We start from the raw sequence: 22,231 nt of genomic DNA on the forward strand, positions 1-22,231 counted from the left end.
AGGCCTACAGCTGACTGGAAGGTCAGCTCCTTAAGACGGCTGTAAACAAACACGGAGCCGGGTCAGTGACAAGCTGATGGGATCAAATCCGTGCGATAAATACCTAATCTGAGGATAAAATGATCTGCTCTTTGTGTTAAACGTCTGACCTGGGTTAACCCGACTTACATCAAACACAGACAAGCCAAGGAGGGGAAGAAAGACTGTGGTTAAATTTTTCTACCATTTTCTGAGTTGCGCTTTGTCTTGTTCTATTCTTCCACGATGTTATCTTTTTTTTTCCATTGAGAATTTTGTTTAAGAAAATGCTAAATATTCAAGAGAAATAAATGTAATGACACCTAAAAAACAAGCACTGAAGAGTGTATTAATTGCCAAGGCTGATACACAAGTTTAATCAATATGAGCCTCTTAAAAATTCCTTGGGTTTTTTTTCCCATCTGACTCCACCATATTTTATATTTCTTGGCATATTTTCGATGCAATGAAGCTAATTATTGGAAAGCAACAATCACACATTATTGTCTTAGCTTGTATCTTAATGAAAGAGTAAAGGTTTATGTAAATTGTTTTGTTTTGTTGCCAATTGTGCCCATAGATGATGTGGTTTTATAGCTCATAAACGATAAACAAACTAATCTTGTTGGTTTTTAAGATGAAATCTAACATTACTAATAATCAAGTGTCTTAAAGAAGCTCCAATAAGAGCAACAATAATTTATATTAATATATATATATATATTTTTTTTTTTTTTTTGCATAAGGCCCAGTTGAGACTAAAAGAATGAGTCTAGGGTTTTTTATATTTCTTCTGTTAAGAAAAAAAAACGAAAGATCGGACAGATTAAAACGATTAAATGACAGGATTATCATGTATACATTTTTCTCATATTGATTTGGAGACATTTAGACGCCCTAAACTCGAGCGAGGCACTTCATTACTAAGCACACTAAACTATGGAAGGCTCGGAAATGTCACATAAAACGTGTGACGTGTACAACTGGATCTCTTAATCTGGCAATAAATGAATCAGACATTAAGAAAAAATAAGATACTGGATCAGAAAACAGTTCTTTTTTAAAAGAATGTTTTACGATCAAAAGAAAACTATAGTTTGAAGAGCATCCACAGTCTTCAGTAGATTAATTACAAATAATCTATTATCACGTCTCAAGTTATACATCAACTTAGACATGTTGTAGCCTCACTTTAAGTCTCTAATCCTACACACCAGTTTTAACAGATGAGGCATAAGCTCCACACAGTTTCCTTCAGCTGCAGCAGCTGAGGAGTTGAAGATGGGGAGTTAGTATAACAAAAGGTTCCTAAATCCACAAAGCTCAGCAAATAAAAGAAAAAAAATGTTGTAGTGCAGAAGGGTGAGCAGCTTTCCTTTCTGGAGAGCAGCCGTCAAGATATGTGAACACAAGGCTTCCTGCTAATTTTATTAACTGTACGCAGGTCGAGACTGTAATGGAATCCTATTATATGACTGATTAGGAACCATTTATACTAAGTTGCGAACATGTGCACAGACAACTGAAGACACTTGCAGTTATTAAGGTTGATTGGCGTCTAGTCAAAGGTATCCTCCTAGACATGCACGTTAAGAAAGAAGTCAACAAGGGACAGAGTAATTTACGCCCCAATAAAGAAGACTTTGTGCCCAGGAAACAACACCTCTGCCCCATTTCTAGATCAGCCGATTCCTCTCGTGTTTAATGAAATAAATTAACTTCATTAAAAAGACGTTTGGTCAATTTTTTAACAGTCTCCCTTATAAAATTTGAGATAACCTCAAAGAACATTACAATTAATTTATCTGCAGCGCAGGTGAAGATGGGGCTTGAAATGTTAGGTTTATTTACAACATATGACCTTTCGTTCACAGCAGGAAGTACAGGAGGAAACAAGCCACCAACTGATGCACAATAATTAGTACGACGAGGAGGATTATAGCAAAGAAAGTCAGGAGGCTGACAGACTAACAGGTAAGCAAACAAAACTGGAGCACATCAAGATAAAAACAAATAACTATCAGCAAACTATACTTCTGCTGCAAACCAGATGTTTCAGAGTACACAGTAGGTTTGTCATTACACTAGATAGGGTTCATAATTTATCACCATTCATTTATTAATGGTGGCACAGGAGAGAAAGGCTTCATTAATTATTCATCAAAAGTTATTTTTTTCATAGAACATGACAGTTAAAACAGGAGGATAAATCAAAAGGTGGTTTGTGAGACACACATAACCAAACAAACAGATGAAAGTATTCTGACCTTCGAGAGCTTGAAATCTATTTTTTATTAATGATAAACACTGAATTAAAAATCTGAATAACATATAACAGAGTGAAATAATCTGGTAACATATAAGTTCAAAATACTACCTACTTTGTCAGCAAGAAACAAGAGTTTAGTAAAATGTACAAACCCTCAAACTACATACATGTAAATAACATTTTGCATTTTTATGTTTGTTCTATCTAACAAGACAAGAACAGAAACAAACAATATCTATAAAAGCAATGAAGCACCCACCTGGTAAATATCTGACAGGCTGCTACTCCCTGAATCACTGATGCTGCAACCCGATTGGCTGGGAGCCATGTGCGTCACCTGCTGGTGGGCGTGGTCTGTTAGGTGCATCTTATTGAGGTCAGCCGGAAGCTGTTCAGACAGGAACAGAAGACAGAAACACAGAGACCAAAAAGGATATGAGATTAAAAGAGACAGACACCTTCCCACACTCAGTGTACATCAGAAAAACAAACACACACACACCTCCACACACACATACACAGAGACACACTCAGTTTCATCAGCCTGAAAGCCAAAGCTGGTTTGGCACTGTTTGACAGCCTGTCCTCCAAGATAATTAACCTGAAGAGGTCAGAGCAGAAAATGTTTCAGATGGCTGTAAATTATGATCCAACAGTGAAGACTGATATGATTTCTGGTGGACAGTGAAGGAGATGAAACGATAAGTCCTGGTTTCTCTATTACACAAACGGCTTACGTGTCAGTTTTATGTGCACAAGAGATAAACAAACAACTAAACATTACTGAATTTTCCAGTTTCAACAAACAACACCAGGTAACCACGAACAAAACTAAATTCTGTGGATAAATCTGTTCATGGTTCTATTTAATTTGACTTTTAGATTAGAAGACAGTTTGCACAAAGTCTAACCATAAACACACACAGAGCCCACTGCTTTCTGATTTTGTATTCACATTTTCAGAAAACTGGCACGTTATTATAGTTTTTTTGTTTTTTGGAAATCTGTTAAATAAACTGTCCTTCCTTCCTAAAACAATCTAACCTCTTAATTCAAAGAATGATCTAGATTGTCATTTAATAAACTCCTCAGTTCATAATACTGGTGATGATTAATTTCCCTCATTTATATCAAGGTCATAACAATTAAAAGCTCAAAAAAGCAGAACAGGACACGGCAGTAGATGTGTAAGAAATCCAACAGAGATGAAGATTTATAGGATCAGGAGCATAAGTTTGACACAACCCTGACTCTTGGAGGTCGTGTCAAATGAGATAAAACAAAAGCTTCAGAGACACAGGAAAACTAAACATATGCTCCTTGTCTTTGCAGTGTTTCAACTGTGTATTTAAAGAAAGATTGACTGCTGGTTGCTAATTTATTCCAAACAAAATTAAGAAGTCTGCTTTTTGTTTACTTAGTTTTGCACTGCAGAACAGCTTTAAAAAACAAAAGTTTGCTGTAGTTACACATGACAGGAATCAACAAAATCTAAATAAGTTTTACAGTAAAATGTGATTTAATTTTAAAATGAGTATTTCCAAAGAAGCAGGGCAGCTAGGTTTCACCTCCGAAGCTGGACCAGGTACCCAAACTGCTCTAAAAAACAAAAAGCCAGACAATCTTCGAATCTCAAGTCTTACCAGTTGGGATTGGGGCAGAGTCAGGGTGAGAGAAGATGTCCTCCTGCAACGCCAAGAAAACCTACAGCACACCTCCTCCATTGCCGCACCAGACAACACCGGCCGCCAAAACACACACATGAACACCTGCTTAAACACCAATGGCTGCTCTACACGCGGAGCCACGTCAAGCCAAACTGAAGCTTGGAAGCAAGAGGCGGCTGCAGTGAACCACAGTGCCTACATGTAATATTAAAGACGGTAAGTCTGGGGGTTCTCCCCCCACCCTCAGTAACCCCTCCTAATAGGCCTGATGTACTGTACAACCTGATGAGCACTTAAGTCTTCCAGCCTCAAACCCAGAGGGAAACAGTAACACAGTGTTAAGAGACAGAGTTGTGAAGTTCAACAGCATGTTCTTAATGTGGAGGAGACTGAAGTGTGACACTTCACATTCTCTGCTTTTACATCCAAAAATATATATAAAAAAACAGATTTGAGTACAAAAAAAAACTTTAAATGAGATTGTTGTACTTAAACATTTAAATAGTCTGGTTGCTCTCAGTCTGTTTCAAATATTACAAAATAAATACTGCTACGGTTGCAAGTATTAGCAATTAACAAACCAGGTTCCAATTTGAAAGAACGTTATCTTAACATTTGCACACATATTGACTCTGAAATGAGGTGAAGGCCTTGACTAAAGAAGCATTTAAGTAAAATCCATTCCCCATTAAGAGCAGCAGTGTAATGCGTTGTGTGAATCCCGTATTGACCCACAGACAACATGCAATCCTAAGATTGTTGGTATTATTGACTACATTACATCCAATCACACATTTACACAAGTCTCCACTCTCAGCTCCGACGCTTATTGTTGACCAACACCCTTCATTACAAGCTCCCTGTGTTTCTTTGTGAATGAGAAGAGGCACGGAACAGAGCGAGGGAGGACAGAGAGGGATTGTTAATTTCACCAAAGCAATTACGAATCGATTTTTGTGTGATGGAGCAGATAAAAAACATTTTACATTCATTTAGGACATTTACAAGAATTCAGAAGCAAACGGTAATATGTCAAACTGGTGACCAGATCTACACACATGGAACTTAGAAAACACCACAACAGGGTGGTAAAAGTACTTCAACAGATTTTCCATCACCTTACTATAGTAATAAATAACATTTTTACACATATGACATATGAATGTCTACACAGGAACTGTGAACTGTATTATCGCACATTCCCCTGAAAGCATTTGTTGTTAATATTTAAAATCAGCTTTAGATTGAGGCACTTGACAAATAATTAGGACATCATGAACCTGACCTTTAAGTGATATGACTGATCCTTTAGGTTTTAGTGAGAGTCACACAACAGAACAGTACAGATTAAGAAAAGAGCATTTAGAGTCAAAGTTTTGGGTTATGCTGTAAGAGTAGGTGAAAATGGGCTTATCCTCTTATAAGGACCAACTAATACGGGATTTTGTTGTGGTTGATGGTGTTACAGATTAGCTTGGTATTCTACCGGCGAAATTTAGGATAAGTAAAAGAAAATAGACATTTTATAGTCAAACAAAATATTTGCAAAATAATCAGCACCATCTGTTGTGACGTCCCATTCTGCTAGACTACAGGCTGTAGATAAATTTAAACAAAAAAAACTACTCCATTTGCCAAGTTCTGAATGAGTCTTTGGTTGTGGTGTGCGTTTCAGAGTTGAATGAAAGAACATTACGTAACTGGTGAGTTTGTTAGTTCAGAGAATGACGGCTGGAAGGAAGAAGTTGAGCGAAGGAGGAAGAGGTCTCGTGGCTCCTATTCACACTGCAGACTAAATCATGGCCTAATCCCCCTCTTTTCCTCTCCCAGCAGGCCAAACCAGGGTGTGGGGGTGGGGTGACGGGGTCTTCCATTCTTCTCATGAATTAAGGATGAGAGTTGGGAGATTAAATATAAATGTGCAAGGTCCCTTCAGCTGTACAATTTTATCATGTCAAAGCAGCAGGCACAATCATTTGGAGCGTTGAGCTTTCACTGCAGGAATCATTGAGCCTGATTGGCTCCAGATAAACGAACATATCATTCATTACAACACAGGTGGAATGAGGATTTAGTTTGAGTAAAATCCAGCAGGTAAAGACAGTGAGAACTCATAAGGAATGAGCCTGCAGCTGTCTAAATATCAAGTTGTCACCTTGTCTGGCTGTCTATAAATAAATTATAAGCCAAAGGAATACAGCTGGGTTGAACAATTTATTGTGACATGAGCCAAACAGAACATAATTTTGTAACATCGCTGATTTATTTTCACACCACTGCCATCTTAAATTATGTGTGGTAATGTTTTCTGTAATTTGAGGCACCTGATGAGACATAATTAAGACATTGTGGATTAAGCCAAACTCGAAATGAAAGCCACAGTTTATACAATTAACAATTTACTGGAGTTTACCAACCAAATTAGAGCTTTCCCTACTTTAGGAATAAAAACATGCTTTTTTTTTTTAAACTGAACAAATCAGTCAAATTATATTAGAGTAATGCCTTTCTTTTGATCCTTCTAAAAAAGCACTTATTGCAGTTTTAAGACACGGGCCTAAAAGCTCTGTTCTGCCTATTACCTCCACAGTAAAATGGACTATAAAGCATAAATTGGTCATTCAGCTACAGGGACCGTTGACTGATTTTCTTCAAATGCATTTTACGGCTGAGGCAATGGATCAGGAGTCACTAGTTCTGGGGACTATTCAAAAATAATATTGGTAACACCTTGTCTATCTAACAATGAGGCACTGAAGTGGTTGGTTGGAAGAACGTGAAAGGGCGGCTGAAGGACGGTGCGATCAACACTAGATCCAAAATCATTTTGAAAATGTGACACTGTATCACATTTTTATTTCCGATTTTAACTTGGTCAACAGCCTCATGACACAACAATGTGTTTTTCATAAGAATTTCTTTAATGGAAGCTGAATTATAAAATTGCAGAAAACACCTGAGACTTCACTAAAGTGCTGACAGAGAGCTAGAGAAAGCAGGAGGATCAGTGGGGGTTTATAGAAACGGCAGAGCAAAGATAAACAAAAATATGCACCAACACTTGAAAAAGAACAAAAGAATGACAGAGAACAATATATTTTGATGCATAATAAACAAAACAAATGGCTCGGCTAAGTAATTAAAACATAATATGGGTGATGAATTTTGATGAGGACGATAATTAAAGTCGGTACAACAAACAATGATAAAGAAAGCACGATGAATACTTAAAGACAACAAAGCTGCAAAAAACAAGAGAAACAAAATGATAGAGGGATTTTCAGGTTTGTTTTTTCCTTTCAGTGACCAGGAGAAATGGTTTATTTGTTGGTTTGCACAGAAAATGGTTTCAAAATTGACATATTTAAGTATTAGTGTGCCACAAATATGTACCAGAAATGCACAAGAAAGGCAAAACTGCTTCCTCTGGGAGAGATGCACCAATAAACACCAATACCGGGAATTATCCGGTAACCTAAATCACTCAAAGTTTATAGGTTTGTCTAATTTTACCCAATATACTCCACAAACCTTAATAAAAGATTCAGGCATCAAGCATTAGTACTCTTCTAAAGTTCCAGTTCATTTCTCCAGCCTCTCTTTGCTTAAATATCAGCTCTACTACAATATGACCATCTGACGTGAGTAAATTCAGACATGGTGATAAATACTGAGGTCACTGCTGGAGAACCTGACACTAACATGGCTGGCCTGTAGATGTCAGCAGTGACAAACTGTCTTGACATGACCTCAGAAGTCACTCATCAATGAAACACAGCATGCACATGAGACAACTGCAGCTAGTATGAATAAATTATTTTAATTAGATTTAAACACATAACATACTCGTACGTTTGGTTTTTGAAACGATGATACACATTCGTTTTAGGTCAACCTCAATAATATATCTTAACAAAAGAAGCAAGGAAAGGGATATTTCGTTTTTCTTCTTAATCAAAGGCAATTCCACACTGGGCTTCCCCACTGTGGGTTTAGTGCTTCATGGCATATTAAATCTGAGAGTCTTGGCTACACCATGTCTTCACTCACACCAGCTGTCGCCATGTTGATTTAGCTCTCACTGCAAGTTGCTAAACCAAAACCCACATCACAGATGAGAGCTGCGCACCTCTCTGCACAAATGAGCGATGCTGCTACTGTCTCACAGCACAATTTAACTTCTCTTTTTCCTTTAAATATAGCACCTAACTTGGCGGCTGAATGTGATTTCCGCTGGTTTTCAGATGGGTCTGCTCTTTATCTTTGCCTTATCTTATTCTGGCCCATCTCGCCTTTTTGGTAATTAACTCGGTCTCCTGTCTCTGCGCATCTTCCTGCCTCATATTAACCTCCACTCTGCAGCTCCCCTGCCACTGCTTCCTTCTGTTTCTGTCATCTTCTTGTTTGTCCCTCGCCCCAGCCTGTCTATTTTTTTTGACATGTTCTCTCATTTCTTAACTGAAGTGTATCGAACCATGCTGACAATTGTGAATCAAAGTAAGCAAGGATGAGTAAAAATGACTGCAACGGGATTCATCGTTCTAGATAGATAAGAGGACTTCCTCTGATGTCTGAAAAGGGACACACACACACTAGGCTCCAGATTTAGCCTTGTAGCACTGGAAAAAGCTTTGATCAATCCAGGCCAGGGTTAGCTCTAATATTACAAGGAGTGGACAGTGCCAGAAAATGCACACAGGAACAAAAATACGAGCACACATATATATTTATAAGACCTACAGAGATATGCATGACAAAAACCTGTGTAAATTCCCCTGCAAAGATTTGAAAAGTGAATACTTCGATGTGCTCCATTCAACAGAACCGAGCTTACTGAACAGGATTTAGCACTCCACTCCATCACTGGCTAGTTTTAGAGACATTTGGATTGAGATAAAGTGCAGGAGGACAGATGGAAACAGTGAGAAAATGGAGTCACCTGGTGCGTGTGAATGTGCAGGCCAGAAACAAAGAAAAAGTAGGCTAAAATGAAAGGGAGAAAAAGGGGTGACAGTGGGAGGGGAGACTGAATTGAAAGTGCGTATGTGAGTTTGAAAGAGCTTCAAGGTAGCAGAGAGGGAGGCAGAAAAAAAATAAAGATGGGACTGACAGTATGGGGTGGAATGAGGATGAAGTGAAAGTGAGGCAAAAGATGAAGATAAAAAGTCTACAATATTCTCTTTAGATTTCAATTCTGCTTCCTTCTAGACTACCACATCTCTGGCAGTGTGTGTGTGTATGTAGCAGCTGCAGCAAGGGGAGATGTAATAAATTGAAGCTGCAATTGGAGGTGAAAACTGCAAAGACAGACATGTAACAGAAAGAGGGAAGGAGAGAGAGTGTGGATGGAGTCGGCAAGGGACCACACGAGGAGACAAGTACTCAAAATCTGTCGAGCAGAAAAGGCAGCGTGTGCATACACACAAACAACAGCTCACACACACACACACACACACGCGTGCACACACTTGCCAGAGCATCTCACAGCAACACCGCTTCATCTCCACCCAGTCCCATTTTCCAAAAGTTTTGACTTGCAACAAAGATCTTTAAGAAAATCAAATTGAACTGCGTCACGGCCAGTTCACATTAATTGTTAATCGATTCTGCTGCATCACAAATTAAAAACTCACTCCGGAAAAAAAGAGGAATAAACTGGTCACTCTCACAACAAAGCCCCTGCGCTTGATCAAACACCGAGAAGTTTGTTTACAGAGTGTATTGAATCTGAATTTAGAGTGATGCCACTATCTATTCAAACATTTGGAACCAACCATTGCTCCTCCAGTCCACATGCTGAAGCCTCTTTTGGCAACAATTAACCTCCCTAATTGCTCTTTATGTCACTGAGGTATGAATGTGTGTGACAGACTAACTACTACAGATAAAACAAAACAAAAACAACTGTTGTGGATGTGTGTGACATTGGTTAAATGTGGATTGTGTGAAGCACTTTGAAGGGCTAATAATACTAAAAGCATCTATAAATGGAGTCTATTTAGGATTTAAATCTCTTGATATTACAATGACACTCTATTGATTGTGGGGACAGAGAGCGGTCCAGAGGTTTAGCTGGAAAGCAGCTATTAGCAAAAATAATATTGATAAGAAGTTAAGCCACTTTGGATTTTCACACTCCATAATTACTGTTTTACTTTAATAATGTGCGCTTTTCTTTTAGAAAACTAAGGTTACATTTGAGAAGAACGTCTTAAAAGAACGAACATCACAGGAAAATGGACAATGGACTTCTTTACAATTTTACCTTCTGCTTTTACATCATTCTCCCAAAACACCTAACAGTAAACTATTTTTTTAGCTAAAGGCATTTTATAACTTTTCAGCTGCAGCAAACATAGCATGGTGAACAGTGGTTAAAAAAATACTTTACACAGAATTTCAGACGCCTCCCTTTTAATGCAGATCAAATGCAGAACATGTTGTATGTTTTTGGTACAGCTGATATGCACACATATAGCAACTGACATCTAAACCTCACCAACTTGACAAAATTCCCATTTTCAAGTAAACATGTTTTAAAATGTTCTCTGTGAAACATAAGCTACGAATATTTAAAAATAACAGCCTATTAGGATCTAAAAAGTGGAGCAGCTTTTACCCTCCAACAAATGAAATGGGAATTCTGTATAGCAGCATACTACCTCTAAAAATAAATCTCTAAAACATACCCTCATCTCAGTTGATAAATGAAACCTTATCCTGTGATTTGGCAAGAAGCAGTTCGTGAGTCACAACTTTCAGCAACCGTTGGCTGGCGAGTTTCTAATGTAGAACAACAGCCATTAGTTGGCAGATCCAACACTGTGTTGTGCCAGCATTGTGACAGACGGGATGCTGAGGAGGAGCATCAGCACTGCCAAAGGCCTGTGACTTTTGCTCCAGTTGTCTCATAAAGGAAGGAGAAACAAGACAAGTAAAGGACAAGAGAATAGAAAGACAAACAAAGAAAAGTCTTTGTGCGTGTGTCATTTCTGTTTCCATTTTGGATTAGAATTAACAGTCACACGTAATAAAATGCCACTCATGTTAATGTGCTACCATGTATGTATTCCTTGTACCATATAATTTTAGGCTAATGAGTTATTTTCTAATTATTTGCATGGCTTCTCAGAAATGTCAAGTGCAGATGTACCTTTCCTTTGCTTGAGTTTGCTACTTAGGTGCCAAAATGCATAGAAAGAGTTAAAATAATAAATCAATCGTTCTTTAATTTTTCATGCTTATTACAAACTTCTTAATCTAACAGCTACTAAAACATTAGATCATATCAGAAAATACAATTGTGTGGATTTTCTCAGTGATAAATAGATTTAAACTGGCAACATTCTGATTAATTCCCCACATTGCTAATCACGAATTCAGTCGTCTGGAGCCATACGTGACAAAAGTGTAACTGGCACAAGTTTGTCTCTCCCTGCAGAGCAAAGAGTTCTTTACAAGAGGATTGAAAATGATTCGAGCCAGGCCTGAGTGGACCCTCCTTCCAGGTGGAGCCTGGAGTGACAAAGCGTGAGTAGATGTGAGTGATATGGGTGTTTGGACGAAAGGTGGTTGTCACTAAATGAAAGTGTTGACTATTTGTGGAGAACTTTCAGTAAGTTACAGCATTTCGTCCATCGTCTTTCTTTCAAAATCAGATTAATTAATTTTTTAAGAAAATTGAGAGTGCATAAGGCAGAGGCTTAAATCCTGGGGATCACTGAAAATTTTTCAGAATGAATTAGAACAGCTAAAACAATTCAGAAGAACTGTGCATATTTAATTTATAATACAGAGTTCGCTTGAAACTATGAGCCATAAGCAACATCTTATTAATGAAAGCTATGAGAAATTAGTGTCATAATCTGTTTGTAAACAAACACTTTGGGATTTTTACATGTTCATTGTGTTTATTTGTCTTTTTCTGCATGTTCTTTGGTTTTGACTGCTGAAGTCTGAGTGACGGACTGTGTGTGCATCATCAGAGGCTACAAGGCGTGCCTGTTGGAACGCCTGCGGAAGGTGGGCCATGGCCGGGTCTACCAGACGCACAAGGGGAGGGAAAACTCTTGGCTCTGATACTCACACAAACACAAATGAAAGTGGACACACAAACACATGCAAATACACACACTTATACATTCAATCACATACAAGCTCGTGGCTCCCCTCTGATAACAGATGCTTCCTGCTCAGCAGCCCAATCAACAGATTTTCACACATACACACACCCACACACAGTGTCCCTGGCATCCTTTTACAGGTTGACCCAGGGAACAGTTGGAGGGACTGCTCCACCCTGTGGTTCTCCTGGGGTGTTTTTGTTAATGTTGGATCCTGTTCCACTCTTGTTGGTCCACTCACTTCAGCCCAGACAGAGCTAACTGCAATCCTGGCACCACAACCAAGCAGGAAGAGAAATTACTGACCTCCGCCGAGGAGGTTTATGTTTTCAGCAGCGTTTGTTTGTCTGTGCACAAGATTACTCAAAAAGTAATCAAACATTTTTTCGTGAAATTTTCAGGAAACTGTCACAAAGAACATGATTACATTTTGGTGGTGATCGGGGCCATGATCCAGCTCCTACAACACAACCACGTGATTTCGAACTGACTTCTTATGGAGTATGATGAAGCCTAAAGTCGATGGTACAGCGAATGCTAAATTAGATTAATTATTGCTACTACAGTGGGAAAACACTTAAATTGACAGTGCTGTTGAGATCTTAACATGTATTAAAGAAAAATTTTCAGGACTGTGTGCCAAAGTGTGAGTTTTAATACTTGCTGTAGTTGTGGGAAGCACAAAAAAGAATGCAAATGTCAAGTGTGGCTTTATTTACAGAAAATTAGCTCCTTCTCAAAACATGTGCAAAGGACACACCACTTTTCATCCTCCAGCAACACTATCCTCCTCTTTGTTTTACTCTCACATTCACAAACACCCAACCACCTGATCTTGTATTTATAAATGCCCTTGAAAATTATCCAGTAACGGCCCTCTCTCTGGTAGTGCAGGCTCACAAGAGGATGTGGATCAATAGTGGTGAGATAATGGGGGTGAGTGAAATTGAGGGGGGGTGGGGGGGGGCCTAAGTGGCTGAAATATCAGGACTTGGATGTGTGAGGGGGTTAGGATGGGGGTTGGGAGTAGCAGCTCATGACTCAAAGAGCTCTGGTAGGTGGAGTCTGCATATAAAGAGAGGTTGGGTGATAAATATGTATTTATGCATGTCCTGAGTATCATGCAATTTTGACTGCTGCAGTGTGCCTGTATTTAAACCTATATGTGAGTTTGCGTGGAACCGTTAGTGGATAGCTGCAACTGAAAGTTCAATCACCAAGTTCAAGTGCCACATGCCAGGCAATGTGTGCACTGACAATGAATGAGAAGCTTCCATTTCAGCCTATTCAGCCCTGTAATGTGTAGTGGGGCTTTTCAGTGAATACATTTTAGCCCATTATAACTAACAGACAACAATTACAGTGGTCCTTTCATGCCACTATTAACACTAAAACTTGCTTTTTTTTCCCCTCACTGTATCAAAGTGAGGAAAAGGGTCTTTTGATAAGCAGCTATATACCAATGAGAACTGGTGACAATACAGAATTTGTGCATAGTCAAACACTGGCTTGCTTTTCTGCAGAAAACTCATTTCTACAACCTGGTAAATAGAATCCAGGAATGACAAAAGCCACGTAGTGTTTTAAAAATTGACATGACACAATAGTGTGCGTCTTTCAGCCCATTCGGTTTAAATTACAAAAACATAAATGCTCCAGCCACCTAAAGGATTTCAATAGAGCTTTTGCAGTCTAATTTTATAGAAAATTTTTCATCAATAACTTCTCAAAACACGATAAAGAGAAGAAGGGAAACTGAGAGCTTGTCTGCACTCTTACACCGGTGAATGCCAGATTTTTTAAAGTTACATACAAAACACCAAGTTTTTTCTTTCATCTGAAAAAGTGAACACACAGCTAAAATGGAGCTCTGAAATTTTAGAAGAAAATTACATCTGTAGGACTCTTTGTAAGGAAGGCTAAATAACTTGTGGGGGGAAAAACAAAATAGCAACAGTGTCTGTTTTTGTTAGGACTGAATTGTAATTTATGACTTATGAGAGGCAAGTAGAACATGGCCTGGCTAAATGCAATCCATATTGATCTTTATCACCCCCACTTCCTGTGCATATGATATCCTAGACCTCCCTCGGCATGCTGAAAGCCCTCTCTCTGTTCTTGCTCAAACTCCCTGTCTCTCTGCTTGTGTTTTTGTCTGGACACCCACCATCCCCATCCCATGGAAGCTTAAAGGCCACATTACCTTGACACCCTGTGCAGATTCTGTCAGTTTGTCTGTCTTCCATATATGCAGGGCTGAGTTCAAAGTAAATCAGCCAAGGTCAACGTGAAGAGGCTATGGCATTAACCTCACCTGGAAAAGGTCACCAGGAATTACTCTGTTTACATATGCATGCACCAAGAGAGCAGAGGTGCAACTACATAAAGGTATATTACTGATGCATCCGCTGATGTGGTAATGCAGATAAATATTTTACAAAGTGCATTTATAATCAATATCCACTGACTTGTTGGATGTAGTTACTTTTAATAAATAAAACATTTGATATATAATCCTGACAATAATGGGTTGTCTAACATTGTTTTATTTTCCTACCAGAAACACCAGCAATTACTAGGTAGAGTTGCTAAAACAACACTGAACTCTATTCAGCTGTCACTTTTTTTAGATGAGAGTTGAATAAAGTTCAGTAAAGACAACTGATATTAGAGAACCCTAACATGTAAATTTTGGGCTATTCTTCCAGGTTTTTACATTGTTTTCCAAATTTAAATTCTGGGAGTTTTGTTTTAACTTCTTAAAACACATTGTTAAAAAATAGTTCACTTTGTTGAATTTATCAAAGAATACCAGTTTAGATCTATGCAAAATTGCAACATTAGATTGATCTTTGATGCAATGATATTTTCTCTTTTCTGTTTTTATTTGTTGTTTTCCTGTTAAAGGTTCAGTATGTAAAAAAACGGTGACAACTAGAAGCATCAATTGGAAACTGCAACCAGTTAAATACCTCGACAAGTCCTCATTTAGAGCCACTGTTCATCCCTGAAAGTGCAACATGATAGAGTAATAAAAAAAAACATATTTCAGTTTTGAATATAGACTAAAGAACATGTTAAATGTTGTAACTATAAGACACATCAACAACAAATATTTAGTTTGTGAATTATTTTAAAAATTCTTAATAAGACTTGAAGCCTCAGCACTGAACAAACAGTCAATAGACTGTACTGGAGAAGAAATAATCTCTATATATTCCTTATTCTGTAGCTTAATTCAAAAACAAAATATGGTGGTTGAAACAGAAATTAGACCATTATGTTTTAAAGGGATTTTTCTTTTATTTACAAAAAGCGTTGCTTGTTCTAAACCAAACATTTCTCTTCAATGGGTACACTGCACTGAAGGCTGGCACTTATTTGGATGTGCCAGACATTTTGTCTGTCTGTCTTCCAATCTGCCTGATCTGCCATGCCTAACCCTTCGTTCCCAAGCGGTAAATCTGTCATTCAAGTGAAGCTCTTCCCTACCAACACCTCTCCAACTCCATTACTATTCAGCAGACAATCGGGCCAGACAAACTGATAATGCCAATGTTCACCATGGGCCATTGATTGCTGAGGGAAGCAACATGGAACCGGCTGAGGATGGACCTGATGATCTGTGCCAGAGTCATCTGCTGCTGAGGGGTTTAGGGATTGTTAGAGTTGTGCAAATCCTTTCATCAGTAATGTGTGACACTTCTTGTTTTAGTTTAGCAAAAACTGATCAGATTAGAAACATTATATAAGTAACACCCAGCTGTTACTTTTAACTCCTAGATCCTTGCTAGGTTCCTGCAAAAATTCTGATTAGGTACATTTTACTTCTTCCCCTCAAAAATTGAAGCACAGTTGAAGAATATTTATCAGATAAAACAATAAAGACAAGAATGTGCCTTTTAGTGTGACCAGTTGGCAAAGCTGCCAACTCTAAGTGAACACAGAGCAAAGGATTGACTTGTGAAGATGCAGATGACTTTGGAAGGAGTTAGTGTGATTTCTAACAAAGGAAGGATGAGATAAGTGAGGATACGGCCCATTGGGGGAACAACAGCAGCAGCAACAGCAACAACAGCAGCAACATCAGGCTGGCGACAACAAGAGGCCCCATTATTGATGCTTAAATAATAGATGGAGACGAAGAGATGGAAAGGCAGAAGGAAATAGGATGTTGAACAAGTTGTAGAGCAAAGAGAAGTCCCCGCTTGAAAACAGATTGGAAAGGAAGGAAAGAAACAAAAGAAAGAAAAAAGAATGAAGTCAGATATTTAGAGGCAGAAAACTGAAGTCCAGCAGTAAACAGCAGGAAGGGTCATAAGATTTTGATAAGACCTCCAGGATAAGGGCAATATCTACTGAGGAGGATAAGATTTAAAGCAACAGTTCACATATAAATGTTGCAATAAAACAATAAAGGGTAAACAAGATGTTGAAAGCCTTTTAAAGAACAAAACTGACCCGAGAAGATCTCGAATAAAAGAAAAAAACAGAAGTAAATAAATGTAGGCCTAATAAATCACTATCTAAATTAGAAGCCCTCCTGGCCTCACAAAGCAGCTCCACTGGCCTACATTTCAATGCCTGTCATCTGATGCCAAATTTCCAGCCACACAGTCAATATTTCAATAACTATCCTCTGACGTTAGACATTAGAGCAGGCGGTATGGTACGCTGGACAAAAGCTGATCTTTGGGAACACTACTATGGCAAAATAAACTGTTCTTAATGACAGTCCAAGCTTGTAGTTAATTAAAAAACTAGAGCACAAAAGATGCTTATCCAGAGGATTGGTGTTTGAAAAGTAAAACAGATTTTTTTTTTCTTAAGTGAGACTTATTTCCATGAAACATGGTTGCAAACTGAGCAGACTGCATGCAGCACTGCTGTACAGAAAGACAATTCCTTTCACATGAATGTAAATTTACTGAAATAACTGTCACCACTTCCAGCCAGTTTAAAGAATTCAAAAATGTCAAACCAGTCAGAAATCTGGAGAAAATAATTGGCTCTTTCTGAATAAGGAGACAATTATGAAACACCAGACAACTCTTGAGGAATAAAAATTACTTCTTTAAAGGATTTCTTATACTTCATGAATTTATTTTTTGTTTTGCCTTCTGCTTTAAACTTGTAATCAAGCTAAAGAATTCATTTTTTTCCCTAGTGAGCTGCTAACATCGTCTTAGAGACTTTAGGTTCCTTTGCAGGCCACCCTCACACACTGCTTCTCTTTTCTTTAGCTTTTCTGATGACTACTATACCTTCAGACAGAGCACTAGCTGCCTAATGGGAGGAAAAGGAACTCTTAATTAACCTTTACAAAAGGTGAGCTCAACACAGATGCCGACCAATTAATATGGACTTCAAACAGACTGTACTGGACGTAACCTCAGCAGGTCTGAATGGAGGATAAATATGCTCAGATGGGCCAGTATTAGCACTGAGAAACAACTTAAGACTGTACAAAAACATTTATGCAGTTATTTTGGTAATGTAAAATATATAAATAATCAAACAAAAGTCCAGGATGAAGATGAGATTAGGAAAATGAAAGGCCTTAAAAAGGTAATCAAAAGTGAATCCCAGCATCATAAATCACCTGCAGAGGTAAGAAACTGACATCATGAGCTCACTGTAAGTACAGCGGTTCATACGTGACTGCATATGGCAAACAGTACCCAACTTAAACATTAAATAATAAAATATCAGCTAATCAACAAATAAGTAACTGTATTTTTATTTGATTTATCATTAGTTATTTTTATTCCTGGTTGAAGGATTGGGCTTTTAAATTGAATATTTTTATTTTCCTGAAGTTACAGTACTGTAATATTTGACATTTTCTAGATTAATACTTAAAAAGAACTAACTAGAAAAATCCTTTTGGGTTTTAAGAAAATGTCATATTCAACACTGCCTGCCATTTCTGGGACCAAGTGATTAATAATTAATCAATAATGCTACAAAACCCTTCAAAAGCTCAAACGAGTTGCTTAGTTGCAAGCAAAATGTCAATTTTTACTACATATTCTGATGTCAGCTTTTATTTGTAATGATCATAGGATGATTTGCTGTAATCAGATTGTCAAAATATGTCAGGGCTCTCTCATGGTTAAAGAAAGATTATACTACATAAATCAACGTGAACAACATTATGAAACCATTTCCCTTTCAAATAAAATAACTGCACGTCAATACCTAAGACAACCCAGATATACTATCATTTTTTTTATTTTTTTTGCAGAAGTAACACTGAACCTTCTGATCAGTAAACTTTATGCATATTTGGATGATTTAGCTGATGGAGAGAACTGAAGTCAAACAACAAAACATTTCAGACATAATTACGTACTATATGTCGCCTTAGACTTAAGATCTTATCCCTTTAACTAATTTAATCTCCAAGGGTCTAATTAATACTTCTTTTGTTTGAAGCACACACACACACACACACAGATAGAGAAAGACAAAATAAAGACAAACATCTCTGAGGCTTTCAGCACCCAGACTGAAGCTCCCCCAGTGACAGACACACACGGATCCAACACAACAATTTCTTCACTAGAGTTGCTTTCCTTACATCATCACAAGGTTCACCAGAGGATAATTCTGAAAGATTATTTTGGGAAACTGAAACTAGGCCATCAAACTGTTAATTATACACATGGCCACATCATTACCAGTTTGCTTCCGACTACTGGGAGCCAAAAGGCAGATCAGATGAATTAAATGTATAGACTAACAGTTAATCTATGGTTTGGGACCTCAGCTGAAGGGTTGAACATGTTTAAGCCCAATATCAGTAACAGAGAAAAACAACAACAACAAAAAGTTTATAAAAATGTATTTACAGCCACAGTAGCAGATCACTGAGCCTTCCAAATATTATTTTTGGAAACCCTTAAATAACTGTGGAGAGTTGGAGAATAAGAAGTGTTGCAGCTGCAGCTGCAGCTGCTGAGAATAATAAAACATTGGTGCAAGGCCAAACAAAATCTCATTCTACAAGAGATTACAGCTATTTAATGACATACAGAATCAGAAATAGTAATGCAATTTTACTTAATTGATGTCATTTTTTATTTATTCTTAAATTGATCTTTTCAGACAGTAAAGATTCTGGAAATGACTTTTGCACAAAAATGGTTTTAGGTTTATTTTAAAAACAAAAGCTAAGCATGCACAAAATGAATACATGAAACATGCACATGAATAAAGATCATTTTCTTCTATCCCCACCCCTTTTCTCTGATCGGTAACACACACACACACACACACACACACACACACACACACACACACACAGAGGCAGCAGTATCTTGCCACCAGAGGAACTGGCCAGAAAAAGGGATTACGACATCGCTTACTTTGGAGGACCACGGCTGCAAGCAGTTGGCATAGCAACGGACCAGGAAAGCCATTTCCACAGGAGGGAGGGAGCCAGAGAGGGGAAGTTTCCCCTCGGTCGGCAAATGAAGAAAAAATAAAAGTAAGAGAGACAGGAAGGCGATGGCTGACGCCACTCTTTGCTGCAAGAAGAGAATTCTTCTAGAAGATGGTTCAAAATATATATTTCTTTCTTAATTTGGTGCAAAAAGACTGAAAAATCAGCTTTGCAACTGCAACATGTCACCAGGGAAGGAGGCTTTAAGTCAAAACGGATCAAATCACAAAAACGTTCTGTCCTTTACCTAAACAACGATGTTTAGAAATTTTGCAGCTGTATCCAAAAAATAAATACAGGTTGCATGGTTTAAAAAAAAAACTTAACATACAAATTAAGTTGAGCTCATCTGCTTAAAGTTCACTGAAAAAACTCATTGACTCAATTTTGTCCTCTTGAAGATCAACTTTACTTGATCAAAAAGTCAAAAAAATCCTCTGCTTTAAAGATGAGTCAATATTAAAAAATTAGACTTGTCTGTGCATCTGCAGCCTCAAGGGATGAAGGTTCTCGCGTAGCTTCAAGCCATCCAAACAGTCCTTCCAAAATTGAATTATTTGCATGTGGTTCTCGTCTCCTCCTCGTGCACTCTGCATCTGCCGAACTCTGTATGTGTGCAACTCTTTATCTCTTTACAAAGCTCCTGCAGATCAGCTCCATGGCAAAGGGGCAGAGATCCTGCTGCTGTAGTCCAGCTTTAGGGTCTCATCCCTAAGACGGCGCTCGCACCTCACGCCGGCATTCCTTCTCCCCCTCCCAACCTTGGAGGGAAGCTAACCGTGGACGGATGCTGCACTGTGGAGATCCAGCCGCTAATGGGAAGCAGAGGAGAGAGCGGGAGCGAGGAGAGGCAGGGGAAGGGAGGGGAATCCAGCTGAAAAAGAATGACATCACCTGTGCAGCGAGAGAGGGCGGGAAAGAGAGATTGGCTCAGGGAGGTGGCTCAAATGAGGCGAGCAGCGAGGGAAACTGCATTAAGTGGATTGGCTGCTGAGCAGATGCGGACGGACAGAGAAGGAAGAACGGGGGAGACGGAGATAGAGAGGACAGCGAGGGAACATCTTTATTGATCTACTGGTAACATAAAGCCCAGTATATTGAGACAATCCCCTCCCCTTTGTGAGCATGTAGCATAAATTAAAAAAAAAAAAAAGAGGAGGAGGGGGGTTGCATAAATCACAGAGCCCCCTATGAGATACAAGGACAGATGCTGCTGCTATGATGCAGGATGAACACTTCTCGGAAGATTTGCAACTCAGAAGACAAAATTTGATGTACAGAAAAAAAAAGAAAAGAAAAAACCCAACCCATTAATCACACATGGAGTAAGTCAGTCTAACACAGAACATTCATGGACAAACCCCTGAGCTAATAAAGATGTTAAGTTGAGCAGTTTAAAGCTGGAGATGATTTGAAGCAGACCTGGGTTTGACAAGAACTACAAATAATCCAGAGTCAGGTTTCTCCCACTCGAAGCACCAGATGTGCAACACCGTTGGCAGAAAGTTGGACTGACTTTTAAATTTGGAGACACTGGTTTTTTTTTTCCTTTCACTTTTTAATGAAATGCTGCTGTAGATTCTCAGTCATCCAGGACATGGCAACCCCCCTGCCCCCCCAAAAAACAAACAATTAACTAAAAAAACAGTCTTTATTGTATTCTATTAAAGTGGTCTTAAGCAATTGCTCTCTTAATAAATGGTCTTTTAAAGTCTTCCTTTAATGATCTGCTACACTCCTCTTCACAACTAGTCCTTCTTATGATCAGGTGTCAGTCCAGCTCAGTTTGGAGTAACTTTTACAAGCATTTAACCAACACATAGCCGCATCATGAAATGTGTGGTGTCCCCCAGCTGCTGATCTTTTGATAGTACTTAAAAGTAAAAAGTGCTGGTCTTAAAACATGTGATATGAGCAGGCTGATCAACCAACGGTGAAAACTTCAGGGCAACAATCTCATTTAAACGGGACATTTAGTTACTATTAGAGCATCTGTTGTGAAGATGTCTACTAAAACTGTTCCTCTTTAACAGATTTCATGTCGCGCTGCACATTTTTCTCTGTTTTGTTGTGAAGTATCGGTTTCCTTTTCCAACTAAATTTGCTCCTTTTACTCCTGTTCTTCCCGCACCATGTTGCACAACTGCTTCCTTCCATTGTAGCATTTATGACTCTGAGACAATAAAGATGACAGAAAGGAGGAGGAACGAATTCCAACCAGGGCCAATACAAGCTGCCTGACTGCTTGAAGGAATGATTATCAACCAGAGTAGGAGAGCTGATTTAAAAAGAGAGGGGAATCTTTCTGAGCATCTTCATCTCATTTTGTTTTTGTCTCCTTCTACCTTTCTAACTGTAAATCCCCGGTGTTTGTGTGTAGCTTAAATTATTTTTTTTCATGTATGTCCTTCTCCAATATCCACCTCATTATCTCTGCATGCTACTATTTTTACTCTTTCTGCTTGCTGCTCCGAATCAGGATCGCTCTCCTCATTCCTCTCTCCTCGGCGCATACGGGGAGCAACGCACCTCCCGACTAGGAATGACATCACCGTTTTACTCTGCAACCAATCGGATGCAAGCACATGGAGCCCTGCCTTCGGAGGAGAGCTATGTACACAAGAGAAAAAGAATAACACAGAAACAGATAACTGGATATGCAGAAAGAAAAAAAAAAAAGACCAATAGGCAGAAGAAAAAGATGACC

At 38.5% G+C, this 22,231-nt stretch overlaps 1 protein-coding gene across 9 annotated transcripts in view; it reads right to left on the reverse strand.

Annotated features, from left to right (window-relative positions):
• The window catches only part of rapgef6 (Rap guanine nucleotide exchange factor (GEF) 6), a 119,956-nt gene that overhangs the window by 40,674 nt on the left and 57,051 nt on the right, over positions 1 to 22,231 (reverse strand). For 8 of the 9 annotated variants that reach the window (XM_017419895.3, XM_037979090.1, XM_017419902.3 and 5 more), the window contains one exon: positions 2,547 to 2,675. In XM_017419895.3, coding sequence (XP_017275384.1) covers positions 2,547 to 2,675 — 129 coding nt within the window. Of the gene's footprint in view, positions 1 to 2,546; positions 2,676 to 19,447; positions 20,338 to 22,231 lie in introns of those variants that run through there. The other variant, XM_017419903.3, reaches the window with a different exon arrangement.

Source organism: Kryptolebias marmoratus, linkage group LG13, assembly GCF_001649575.2.
Source record: "Kryptolebias marmoratus isolate JLee-2015 linkage group LG13, ASM164957v2, whole genome shotgun sequence".
Classification (NCBI taxonomy): domain Eukaryota; kingdom Metazoa; phylum Chordata; class Actinopteri; order Cyprinodontiformes; family Rivulidae; genus Kryptolebias; species Kryptolebias marmoratus.